This window comes from Bombyx mori, chromosome 23 (genome assembly GCF_030269925.1).
Source record: "Bombyx mori chromosome 23, ASM3026992v2".
Classification (NCBI taxonomy): Eukaryota; Metazoa; Arthropoda; class Insecta; order Lepidoptera; family Bombycidae; genus Bombyx; species Bombyx mori.
Window position 1 is genome coordinate 19,615,284 of NC_085129.1, and position 13,644 is coordinate 19,628,927.

At 40.7% G+C, this 13,644-nt stretch overlaps 1 protein-coding gene across 13 annotated transcripts in view; it reads right to left on the reverse strand.

Moving 5' to 3' along the window:
• Positions 1–13,644, reverse strand: part of LOC101743514 (protein diaphanous) — a 58,232-nt gene that overhangs the window by 21,570 nt on the left and 23,018 nt on the right. For 12 of the 13 annotated variants that reach the window (XM_021351075.3, XM_062675388.1, XM_062675389.1 and 9 more), the window contains exons 3-13: positions 10,627–10,809; positions 10,118–10,219; positions 8,981–9,177; positions 7,579–7,744; positions 7,061–7,201; positions 5,246–5,354; positions 4,352–4,460; positions 3,252–3,380; positions 2,900–3,030; positions 2,222–2,403; positions 1,016–1,070 (exon numbers count right to left, since the gene is read on the reverse strand). In XM_021351075.3, the coding sequence (XP_021206750.2) occupies positions 1,016–1,070; positions 2,222–2,403; positions 2,900–3,030; positions 3,252–3,380; positions 4,352–4,460; positions 5,246–5,354; positions 7,061–7,201; positions 7,579–7,744; positions 8,981–9,177; positions 10,118–10,219; positions 10,627–10,809 (1,504 nt within the window). Of the gene's footprint in view, positions 1–1,015; positions 1,071–2,221; positions 2,404–2,899; positions 3,031–3,251; positions 3,381–4,351; positions 4,461–5,245; positions 5,355–7,060; positions 7,202–7,578; positions 7,745–8,980; positions 9,178–10,117; positions 10,220–10,626; positions 10,810–12,938; positions 13,303–13,644 lie in introns of those variants that run through there. The other variant, XM_062675392.1, reaches the window with a different exon arrangement.

The window sequence follows — 13,644 nt, forward strand, 5'->3', positions numbered from 1 at the left end:
CTCCAAAGAGTGTTGGAGGACCCGAGAAGTTACTTAAGGGACTTCCACTGAAAAAGTCTTAGTAAATGACCACCATTTTACTGAGATTATATTTCATCCCATATCATCTCATTTCATTTCATTTCATTTCATTTCATTTTCATTTCATTTCATGCCATGTTTCATATTAATCATAATATCATTTCATTTCATAATATCATTTTTCATATAGTTTTTTTTTATTAAATTCAAAATAAGATTTGACCTAAAGGGTCAGAAAATCCCTTAAAAATTGAACTTCAATTATGTTTACTCTATTCAAATAGATGAGAAAGTTTTTTTTAAGATTATTTTCCAAATTTTAACCTTTAAATGGCTCTTGTAAAGTTGCTAAAATGGCGCTTAAACATTTCATCCTTTCACCCCTCGATATATATTTTTAAATTGTATTGAAATTAATAAAATATAACAAAAATAATAAAGCTAAAACATGGTGTTATCAATATTAGTGCTTGTAGGATTTCAACCGCTAGTTTTTTTTTTTTTTTTACGTGCATATTAAAGCACTAAAAGTACCACAAACAGGTCTTTTATTAGAGTAAATTCTCTCTTATACTTTTAACAGAAGTGAACGTTAAGTTGAAACTAAATTGTCATCTGTTATGACTACAAAACTTTTTGTATCAGTCAAGTAGGGTAATATGTACAATTTTGTCTAGGTTCCTTTTTTTGTAGATCTAAGTATCTTAAATCACAATTTTCGTTACCTAAACAAATAGCCTAATATAATTATTCTGACATCAAACTAAATAACTAATCGATATACTACTACTATAGTTTTTAATATAGTACTATTATAGTTAGCTCGGTCCTTTATTTGACCACAAATGACGTCACTTGTAGTTATTTTTTTTAACTTACGTAAGCTTGTATACGAAATATAGGCACAATTCAGTTGATAGTTTTGGTCAGTTACGTTTGAAAGCTGTGTCTGAAGGGGTTGCATGCGACCCTGTGTAGCTGTAGCATTACTCACCCCCCGGCATCGGCGGCGGCGGGGGAGGCGCGGGACCCCCCGGACTGCCTATGGCCTGTGAAAATACATTACATATATTATTAGTAGTTCTAACCATTAATATGGGTGTTTCGGTCATCGTTCTCGTCGAACCCGTCGCTTGCGACATAAGGCTCGGCGAGTAAATCAACCCTCAGACACAGTCCACTGAGTTTCTCGCCGGATCTTCTCAGTGGGTCCCGTTTCCGATTCGGTGGTAGATTCAGCGAAGCACTGCTCTTGCTAGGGCCAGTGTTGGCAACGTCGTCAGGTTTGAGATGAATTTGTATTTTGTAATATTGGTACTACATAGCGGGACGCGATGGATTAGCTGGGCCTTTCACAGTGCTGATGTCCGTGAACCTCGGGAACCACTGCATATGCCTACCTTAGCTTGTAATTCATTCACATGTAATCGTTGTATCAATGTCTCGCTTGACGATTGTAATTATGTCTTTTTTTTTTTCCTACCTAAGCTGAGAGCCTTGAGAGGATATTCCAGCGTAACCCTAACGTTTGTAGGTGAGCTCACGGGGCTCAAACCTGACGACGATGCCAACACGAACCCTAGCAAGAGCCGTTCTTCGCAGAATCTACCACCGGATCGGAAACGCGACCCACTGAGAAGATCCGGCGAGAAACTCAGTAGGCTGTGTCTGTGGGTCAATTCGCTCGCCGAGCCCTTCGTCGCAAGTGACGGGTTCGACGAGGACGGTGACCGGTGCTTGAAGTACCTAGAAGCACCGTTAGTGAATCGGGAGGATCCGAGATGACGTGTTTGGGGCGACGTCGACTGCTTTCCATTCTGTCCGCAGGATCGGGAATTAATGTTTTGTGATGACACGACGTGGTACCATGACAATGATCTGACGGTCAACTTGGAAGGTATCGGAACTCTTGAATTCGGCTGTATTGACAGATCGGTCAGCTCGGTTTACGTTCCGTAGCGAAGTTTTGAATTTAATAACGAGTGAGCTTGTGCGATATCGTACACCTTAGGACCCTACATTGACTGCTTCGGATCGCCACGAGACGGGCATCCGGCGTCTTATAACATTTTCAAGAAATCTTGTAAGATTAATAAACCCGTCCAACCTGGGATGACGAAACTCGCCTTATCGACACGTGTGACACGTACCCAACAGCTTTGGACTGGTTAGGTTTGTTTTGACCAGTGGTCGCGTGTACCTTGGCAATGGCGGCGATGTTCCCTTGCGAGAGGCCGCCGGGCGCGGTGGGGGAGGCAGTACTCTTCAGCCTCTCCTCCAGGTGGGCGGCCCTCGCCTCGGCCTCCTGTCTGGCCGCGATCGCCGCCTCCAGCTTCGACTTCAACTCCTCCAACCTCTTCTCTTCTTCGGCTCGAGATTTTTCTAACAAATGTATATACATAAAAACGAACCTGTACGCTTCCTGTTGTTAGACCGTATACATTAGTACCGCTACCAGTAGTTACTGGTGGTAGGATCTCTTGTGAGTCCGCGCGGGTAGGTACCACCGCCCCGTCTATTTCCGCCGTGAAGCAGTGATGCATTTCGGTTTGAAGGGCGCCCCGCCGGTGTAACTATACTGACACCTTAAACGCATGTCTCAAGGTGGGTGGCGCATTTACCTTGTAGATGTCTATGGGCTCCAGTAACCACTTAACTCCAGGTGGGTTGTGAGCTCGGCCACCCATCTAGGCAATAAAAAAATCTTCCTGGAGATTTATATCAGAACCACATATTACTAGAACAGACTGAAAAGTAACTGTTCATTCTTATAAAAAGAATAGATAAGGCGATTTGAGACTTCTAGGAAGCTGCCCCCGCGACCTCCCGTCCCATGCGGGGGGTGTGGGGTGGGTCTAGTTGGCGAGCGCATACGCACCTATGAGTCCGTCGATGAGCGGCTGCACGTCTATGTTGAACCGCTGCGTCGCCCTGAAGTCTGGGTCGTAGCCGTTCTTGTGCAGGACTATCTGCGTGATGCACTCCTCAATCAGCTTGTAGTAGGCCGGCCTGGAACGAGACGATGCTATTATTATTATTGCTTAGAGGGGTGATCGAGCTCACGGCTCACCTGATGGTGAGTGGTTACCGTCGCACATGGACTTCAGCAATGCCAGGGGCAGAGCCAAGCCGCTGCCTACCATTAAGCGCTCTCCATAAGCCTCGTTGAAGAAGGACATTTTTAAGCTCCTCGCGGTAGTTAATAATAAAAATAAATCATTGATATCCACCTGATCAACTCGTCATCTCTTATGAACAGCAAGTGCTGCAGTATGGACAGCAGGTAGGGCTCCGCCGGCGTATCTATGACCAGGTTCTTCACCAGCTCGAAGCACTCGTTCGAATCGTTGAAGTCGACCCTGGGAACAGCAATAGGATTATTGATAAAAACATATACGTGAGGGTCAAAACCTGCTGAAGTTATTCTAGATGATTAACCTTCCAGAGTTACCCTCTGTTAGATAATCGACTAAAATTCCCTTTTTCCTAATCCACGCCATCTATCGCCTTAATGAAGAATTGTAACGCGCCTCCTAGCGGCCAAGAAAAATAACTGAGTCGACGCTTCGCACCGCGCGCGCAACAGTAAAGAAAAGGCCTTTTAATTAAAATACTGTTTTTCGCAAATTTTGCTATTCAACTTGTGCCGCGGGGACAGAAGACCACAAACAATATCAAAATAAAAAGCATTTTGTGAGTACCTTCCCCCTTTTTAGTCGGTTTAGTTTTCTGGGAATTCAAATTTAATTCAACAAACCTTGTTTATACCGTTATTACACATTTACACCAGAAGAAACACTAAATAGACAAAATAAAACAAGCCACACAACTTCACTCCTCGCGTTCCCGCCAAAAAGACGTGTCATTTGATTCGTTTTTTATTATCAGAGACAGCGTATAACCACAGAGGCCACAGCCAAAAAATGCTTAATTATTGTTACGCCGGTAACAGTAACGCCATCTATCGCCGAATAGTCGAACGAATATCGAAGGATCTAGAACGCTCGGGGAGTACAACGCCATCTATTGATAGATAGCGGAAACTACTACCAGAGGTGTGTAGAATATTCTCGATAATTCTAGGTATTTGGTATCGGCTATAAAAGCGTTACAGGGATGGCACGCAGTAATCGGAACTACTCGAAGCGAAACAGCGATCGGATCACCTGAAGCGAAGTGAAAGAAGCGAATTGAGAATTTTAAAAGTGTAGTGAAGTGTTTTAAAGTGTTTGTGAAGTGTTTAAGTGTTGAATACAGTTTTCAGTTGTACTTTGGTGAAATTTTATTTATCCCGAACCCCAGCGCGTAACAATATGTAATAATAGTTTACCTGACGTCGTCGAATTTCGCCAGGAATTCGTCCTGGTCGGCGGACGCGTGCGAGTCGAACACGTTCACTTGTATGAGGCGGGAGCCTTCAGCGCCGGCGCGCAGTTCGTCTGCGGGGGACAGAGACAGAAGATATAGTTACGCGAGCGTTGAAAAGAGAAAGAATACTTACTAGCAAGTTTATAACTAAACGGTTTTTTTTAAAGAATGTGTTATGAGAGTTTTCAGTATCTCTAGCCAATAACCACAAGTGTATGAGAGATCTTTTATGTTTATTTATTTATTTATTCAACTTCATGCACAAAGGTACAATGGCGGACTTAATGTCTGAGGTATTCTCTACCAGTCAACCGAGGGTGGTGTAGAGAGTCCTGTGGTAGGTGCATTACTTATTGCGAAAATAACCAAATTGATAATATTATTACATACAGATACAAACACATACACGGTATACATATATGTATACAAGTGCTATATATAAATGTAAATATATATGTCTGTTGGTATCTGGTTTCCAAAGCACAGGCGACCCTAAGATTCATTCTTTGAATCTTCCATCATCAACTAATTTAAACGGACATAATTAATTTTCGCGTGTCTGTACCAACAGGCAATAGGTGGGTTTTTAATATAACTAATATTTAATAACTAGAATTAAAAGCTTACTAGTAAAAAACAAATTAATGTTAATTAAAATCAATTGACACATCCAGTTTTTCTTTATATCCGGGTAACACGACCCGTTCGGACACGAATCACGTTTGGCTAGAAGCGTTAAAAACAATCTATTGCTAAAATTGACACATCTAGTTTTCTACATCCGGGTGACACGACCCGTTCGGACACGGATCACGTTTGGTTAGAAGCGTCACTGGACATCAGCAAGGCGACTTGCCTATGAGGTCGTAGAGGCCCGTCCTCATGAACTCGCTCCTCAGATGCAGCCTGAACTCCAACTCTTCGGGCTCCGTTATGATGGCGTTCATCAATTGCATGCAGCCGTTCTGAAATACGCAAAGCACCGTGTTAAAGATTTTAAAGACGCAAAAAAATTCAACTAAACAAATGAAAAATAAATAATAGTTTAAAAAAAACTAACAAAATACGCTTTTATAAAAAATCCAACTAAAAAATTTACAATAAATTTTAATAAATTTAAATTAAAAATAGTGTAAGAAAAAATGATTTTATTGTAACAAAGCGTGGGGATATTTTCAGGATATTATCAAAATAACCCTTCTACTCATATCTGTTCATAAAACATTTATAACTACTGATACCATTCAATTTTTTTTTAATATTGACTCGACGTCGGTTCTTAATAAGTATACCAAATTTCGAGTTAATCCGACAAAATCATGTTCAAAGATTCCGTTACATACATACATAAGTCTGAAGCAAATAAAAGCGTATTAAAATAGAATAAATATTTTCATGTATATCGCATCTTTAGAATTGAAGTGGTTTAATCCAAGATTCATGGTTCTTTAGTAAACTCCACAAATGTAATAGAAGTATTGTATTTTTTTTGTTTGTTAATACTTTCAAGCCTTAAAGCGCACACATAAAAGCGTAAGGTATGCTCTTGATTTAAAAGAGACGGAAAGTGCACTTTGTCCTGTTCTAGACGAAAATTTTAATATTTAGATATTACAAATTTAATTTTCTAATCTTATAGAATACATGTTTTTAAGTAAGATGTGAAAATTATAAAAAATATTTTCTTAAAATTTTTAGTTAATGAAGCCACTTTGTTTCTAAAAATGCAATTTGTATTTTTCGATGCAAAACTTAATAAGTTACTTATACAGATTTTAATGTATGGGGTATTATTAGAATCATCTCGAATGTGACAGCTGTTTTGGCAGAGACGTCGTAATTGGTTTTCATTTTATTCCCCTGTATGACGAATACGAAGCATGGGCATACGAGGCAGCGGCTTGGCTCTGCCCCCGGCTTTGCTAACGTCCATGAGCGATGGTAACCACTTACCTTCAGGTGGGCCGTATGCTCGTCTGCCTACAAAGGCAATACCAAAAAAAAACGTCCAAAAACTTTTATAACAATTATCGGAGCGTCAGACCGAGGAATCGAACGGGCACCATGATCAGGATCACTCACGACCAATGGACCAACGAAACGATCGAAATCTCTTCTTTTACTTTTCAACTTTGAAACTTTGTGACGATATCCCGTCATATTTGAACATTCAATAACTACGAGATTGACAGCGCGCAAGTGTCGGTCAAACTCGAAACCGATACGTCATCTCTGTACCTGTTTGCCGCGATATTGACTTATGACGTCATTGTTTGAATTTAAGAGATTCTGTGTCACATTAAAAATTCAAAGATAGCGCTTTTAGCGCTCCTACGTCCTAGGAGACCTCAAGACGTGAGGTCGTATCCTCAATTATACTGCGTAACGGTTGTCTCGTCGTTCATACCGGAATGCTGTTTGCGTTGCGATAGAATTTGGCAAAATTGTCATACTTGCCCATACGGATTCATCATACACCGAACCCAACCCACCAATACTGAAGCAAATTGTAAAGCTTTATAGTCTAGTGATAATTTTAAAGATATTTAAAAATTGTTGAGTCCATACTGTTAAAAATAAATGAACTCGGTGATTTTAATGTGGCCGGCAGGTGGTTTCTCCATGGATAGCCACTTAAAAGGGGTCCACGACCACCCGTGCAAAGACATACCTTCAAGCTCTCCGGGCTTTTGCTTTCCAGTCCTTCGACGATGGGCAGGAACCTAGCTTTCCTGCTGGACTCGCCGGCCATCGTTATGGCTTCCAGCACCTTCTCGTGCCCGTTCGGTATCAGACATATGGCCGCTAACACCTGGAAGCAGTTTAAAATATATGAAGTTTATAAGTATAACTTACAGGAAAAATCTGTCGCGGATCATTTCCCAATTAAATATAAATTAATCTTAAGCAATCAATCCAATGTAATCAAATCTTAGTTATATATTTTTTATTATTATTGTTGTTAATGCACTGTCGATGCACCTATAATGGAGATGACATCTGCCATGAACTTTTGTCAATTTGTCAATGTGTTGTATTGATGATCACTTTGTTGGTGCAACTTAATAAATAAATAAATAAATAAATAGCGCTCGGGAAACACCGTGGAAGGGAGCTCATTCCAAAAATGTCGCTTAAACTATATAGCATTTCGCCCCTCGGTATATTTACACAGCATCAGCAGCTCACCTTGGCGGCCTCTAGTGCGCAATGTGGCTTCCTGGCGTCCAGACTCCTCGCCAAGACCGGCAGGGCCTCCCTGCAGTCGAACATCGTCCTAATACCGACCGTGTTGTTCAGGATCGCCGACAAACATCTTATGCACTCGTACTGGACTCTGTCGTAACGGGAATCGCTGGAAAAGTCGAAGGGGGATTTTCAATATCCTAGCTTTGAAATTTACAATTACAAGCTGCGGCTAACAGGCAAGGTGTGAGGAAGAAAGTCTAGAGGCTGAAGTCCAATCCGCTGGTCGGATCAGATACGCTCCACTTTTAACACTTCAGTCCACGTTGCTATCCACACAGCCTAGGATAGGCAGGAGTGGCGCAGGATAATCCAAGAGAAAGTTATTATTATTATAATATTATTTTTATTGCTTAGATGGGTGGAAGAGCTCTCAGCCCACCTGGTGTTAAGTGGTTACTGGAGCCCATAGACATCTACAACATAAATGCGCCACTCACCTTAAGATTTAATTTCTCGGTAGTTACAACGGCTGCCCCGCCCTTCAAACCGAAACGCATTACTGCTTCACGGCAGAAATAGGCAGAGTACCCGCGCGGACTCACAAGAGGTCCTACCACCAGTAATTACGCAAAGTATAATTTTGCAGGTTTGATTTTTAATACACGATGTTATTCCTTTAACCGTGGAAATCAATCGTGAACATTTGTTAAGTACGTATTCCATTGGAAAAATTGGTACCCGCCTGCGACATCCACATTAGAGGACGCTATTGGTACGTCGCTGGTCGCCGCGAGTATATGTTGGGAAACTTACCGATAAAAACCACTCCCGCTGGTAGCGTGAAAAAATATATATTACATGAGTGACCAATGACCTACGTAACTTAAGAAAATCATCGTCTAGATTAACTTTGTAGATATACGACAAAGGGAAGATCTTCCACCGAGCTGGTGATATTGCTCGGTAGACGTCTTCCAACTGAAGACTCTCAACGGTTTGAAGGTCAGCCTGAGCAAAACGGTACATGAAAGCCTGAGCTAGGTTCTGTGGAGCCTATAGCTCAATTTAAACTCCTCCTTCTTATTCCTTCGAAGGCTATTTCAATTTCAATAGCCTAGTTTCTAGAGCGGACGGTTAGCGTACTATGGACATGTGATGCGTAGAGAGAAGATGCATGTGACTAGGAGATGTATGGAAATGGTAGTGCAAGGTAGAGGGGGAAGAGGTCGACCGAAGAAGACATGGATGGAGTGTGTGAATGACGATATGAGAGAGAGAGAGGAGTGAGTGTTGAGATGACGGCTGATAGAAGAGAATGGGAGAGAAAAATTTGCTGTGCCGACCCTGCCTAGTGCGATAAGGTGGAGAAAAAGAGAGAGTTTCTAAAGGTACTTCCACTTACTTCGTGTAACACAAGTTGAGGGTAGTCAATAAACTCTCGATGCCCTTGGTGCCGAAGTCTTCGATCCAGGACAGAGGGTTGTTAGTCAGGGATATCCTCAAGTTCTCGAGGCAGCCGTGGAGTTTCCCGACAGACAGCTCGGGCTGGTTCAGATAGGCCACGTAATCAGAGGGCTTCTCGAACTTCGAGCGACCTTCCTGTAGATATTAACGTAGGGTTTGAAAACGTAGACATGATAAATATAGAAGACTAGCTAAGAAACACCTAAGTTTTTGTATAAAATAAAGTTAAAACAAACAAACGGAATCCGTCCGACGGGGGACACATCAAAGGAAAAACAAAATTTGAAACTTTTCGTTAATTCCGAGCATTTTCATTTTCATATTATCTACCTTTTAAATCTTCTCTAGACTTCCACAAATAATTCAAGACAAAAATTAGCCAAATCGGTCCAGCCGTTCTCGAGTTTTAGCGAACAGCAATTCATTTATATATATATATATATATATATATAGATAGATAGATAGATAGATAGATAGATAGATAGATAGATAGATAGATAGATAGATAGATAGATAAGCAATGCTCGTATTGTATGCTGTAAAATGAAGTTCTTTCGAATACATGTCAAGTAGATAGTTCATTGCCGGTTTTTTTTAATCGTGCCTGCAAGCAATGTAACACAATTAAAGTCGATATTTGTTGCAGTTTTTCACAAAAATCCTTTAGAATAGCAACATCGAAGATTTTTACCTGAGTATCAAGGTCTCAAGGAAACGCGAGGAGTGAAGTTGTGTGATTTGTTTTATTTTGTCTATTTAGTGTTTTTTAAGGTTTAAATGTGTAATAACGGTGGTTTATTAACTGTTTAGTATCTGTGAAAGTGCACAAATGTGGGAAAGTGAAACAAAGCCACTGGAAGTAACTTCTCGGTATCTTCCAAAAAGTCCACTAAAAAAATCTTGGTAAATGACCACCATTTTACTGAGATTATATTTCATTCCATATCATCTCATTTCATTTCACTTCACTTCATTTCACATCATATTATTATTATCATTTTTTTTAAATAAAGATTATAAATTAAAATAAGACTTGACCTAATGGTCTTAGTTACCTGGTCATAAAATCCCTTACCTGAGTATTAACGAATTTGTAGGCGACGAGCATCTTCTTTTTCTGATCCCTCGAATATTTCCGGAGCGGCTCCTTTTTCTCCTCGTTGAGATTCATGTCGGACTGTAAACATCAGATTCTTAATATTAAAACAAAATAAGGAACAACTCTATTGCGTTCAACCCTATAGTGTGCCTTTGCGTTACAATGCGTGTTCTCAAAATTGAAACCCACCGAAACCACAAATATCAAATAGCAGTTTTTTTTATTTTTCATCTACGGGAAACATGTCATACGTTACTTGTAGCCTCTTAAAGATACGCGTCCATTGGCCCGCGCCGGACCCACAGCACGCAACGGATTTTATTTTGCTTTGTATTTTTCGCTCATAAATGCTGGCGTTCGGTGCGGGCGGCGCGGATAATGAACGCAGCACTATGTGAAATTAATGCAAAATAAAATCCGTTGCGTGCGGTGCGTGGGGCGCGGGCCAACGGACGCGTACCTTAAGGTGTCAGCGGTCAACTCACCAGCATTTCCTCGAATCGTCTGTGCAGCTGGTTGTCGTCGAGGGCGTCTATCTTGCTGGTGTACTCCGCGGTCGCGTTGGGCTCCTCGTCTTCCGTCCTCGGCTCGGCGCCCCGGGGTACGGTGTCGTAGCCCCGGTCGATGCCGGCGCCGGCCTTCTTCGGCCGCCCGAACCATGTGTCCAGCTGTTAATAAGAAAAAGGGTATACTATTGTTACTGCTACGCCGGTAAGATTAAAGCCATCTATCGCCGAATAGTCGAACGAATGTCGAAGGTCCAGAATGCTCGAGAATTACAACGCCATCTATTGTCAGATAGCGGGAACTACGACTAGAGATGTGTGGAATATTCTCGATGATTCTGGGGATGAGGTATCGGCTATAAAAGTGTTGTAGGGATGGCGCGCAGTCAGTCAGTAATCGGAACTACTCGAAGCGAAATAGCGAAAGGATTACCTGAAGCGAAGCGGAACAAGCGAATTGAGAGTTTTAAAGTGTTTGTGAAGTGTTTAAGAGTTTTAAGTGTTGAATAGAGTTTTTCAGTTGTACTTTGGTGAAATTTTATTAATCTCGAACCCCAGCGCGTAACATTACTATACTATTATTATTTTTTGAAGACGTCCGGTGCATTCGTGTCCATCGATGCACCGGTGTTCGAATACCCCAGGCGGGTACCAATTTTTCTAATGAAATACGTACTCAACAATTGTTCACGATTGACTTCCACAGTGAAGGAATAGCGTCGTGTAATAAAAATCAAATCCGCAAAATTATAATTTGCGTAATTACTGGTGGGAGGACCTCTTGTGAGTTCGCGCGGGTGGGTACCACCAACCTGCCTATTTATGCCGTGAAGCAGTAATGCGTTTCGGTTTGAAGGGGTTGGCGTCCATTGTAACTATACTGAGACCTCAAGGTAGGTGGCGGCATTTACGTTGCAGATGTCTATGGGCTCCGGTAACCGCTTAACACCAGGTAGGCCGTGAGCTCGTCCACCCTGCTAAGCAATAAACATAAAAATAAAAACATTACTCAACGCGCGCACCGACTTTCACGTAATTGTTACAGACTCAACAATGAGTGGACAATGCCTGCATCTAGAATTAGCGGGTGATACATTATGACGATTTCACGCCACGTAACATTCTGCAGAATATCGCGACAAAGGCTGACAAAATAAATAGGTAACTAAAAGAGATAATTGAAAAAAATATATGTATTGATATAAGTGGCATCACTATACTCTTATTTTAATTAATTATGCTTGAAATATACGTACAAGGATAATTAAAACAAAAAAAAATTTACTCATAAAACACACCTCAATTTAATATCGATTTTCTTTTTTAACCATTTTAACCCGATTTGGCAACAATCGATCTGTTAAATCGTTTCGCGTTTGCAATCGATTAAGTTATCGATTACGAATTGCGACACAATGTTGACCGTGTTACGGTATATTTGCAAGTTTTTATTTATTAATTAAACGGGTGGACGAGCTCTCCTGGTGTTAAGTGGTTACCGGAGCCTATACACATCTACAACGTAAATGCCGCCACCCACCTTGAGACATGAGTTCTAAGGTCTTAGTTTTTACAGTACAACGGCTGCCTCACCCTTCAAACCGAAAAGTATTACTGCTTCACAGTAGAAATAGGCGGGGTAGTGGTACCTACCCGTGCGGACTCACAAGAGGTCCTACCACCAGTAATTACGCAAATTATAATTTTGCAGGTTTGATTTTTATTACACGATGTTATTCCTTCACCGTGGAAGTCAATAGTGAACATTTGTTGAGTACGTATTTCGTTAGAAAAATTGGTACCCGCCTGCGGGATACGAACACCGGTGCACCGTTTTCGTAAACAAAAAGTAAAGTTAGGTAAATACAAATTTTGTATTTTTTTAAGGGTTTTTATGAGCTGATAACTAAGATATTTATTTTTATGAAAAATGATAATATGGAGTGAAATGAAATGAGATGATACGGGATGAAATATAATCTCAGTAAAATGGTGGTCATTTTCATTTTTTTCAGTGGACTTTTTGGAGGATCCCGTGAAGTTACGTTCAGCGGCTTTGTTTAATTTTCCCACATTAGTGCACTTTCACAGATATTAAACAGTTAATAAACCACAGTTACTACACATTTAAACCTCAAGAAACACTAAATAGACAAAATAAAACAAATAACACAACTTCACTTATCGCGTTCCCGCCAAAAAGTCCTCAAATTTTGTATTACGAAAAAAATTTCATGTACCTCCAGAAAAAAAAATTAAAAAAAAATATTTTTAAGAAATTAAAATCTCACCGAAAACGGCGACCTCTCGCGTACAAATTCACCGACCACTTTAATCGTATCCATCGTGAATTAACTCAAAAACACACACACACACACACACACACACACACACCCAAACGCATAAAAATCATCCAAAGCCGACTTAGCCTACTTAAAAACTTCACTTTTGTTTTTGTTTTACCCAGACGTAAAATTAACACAATAACCCGCGTACTCTGGCACGCACGAAACGAAATATTCAAAAATAGAACACAATTATATTGTCTAACGTTTAATAATATTAAAGATAATTAAAAAAAAACACGTACGCAACAAAGCAATGTAATGCGCACGACCGTTCACGCTCAGTTATAGAGCATTACTGAACTTCATTAAGCGAATGTATGAAAAATACTATAAATAACGACTATGAAACCTCTTACCTATAGAGCACGTTAGTAATATTGGCTTTTTGGCATCGTTCCCTCGCTTTAAGGTCATAGGAACCTACACATTATTCCGTGGCCTAAACGGTAAGACGCTCGGTGTTGTTAAGCGATGCGTTGTGCCTGCGTTCGAATCCCGCAGACGATTACGATTTTTTTTAAATGAAATACGTGATTTTTTATTTTTTTTTATTGCTTAAATGGGTGGACGAGCTCAGAGCCCATCTGGTGGGCAGTGGTTACTGGAGCCCATAGACATCTACAACGTAAATGCGCCACCTACCTTGAGA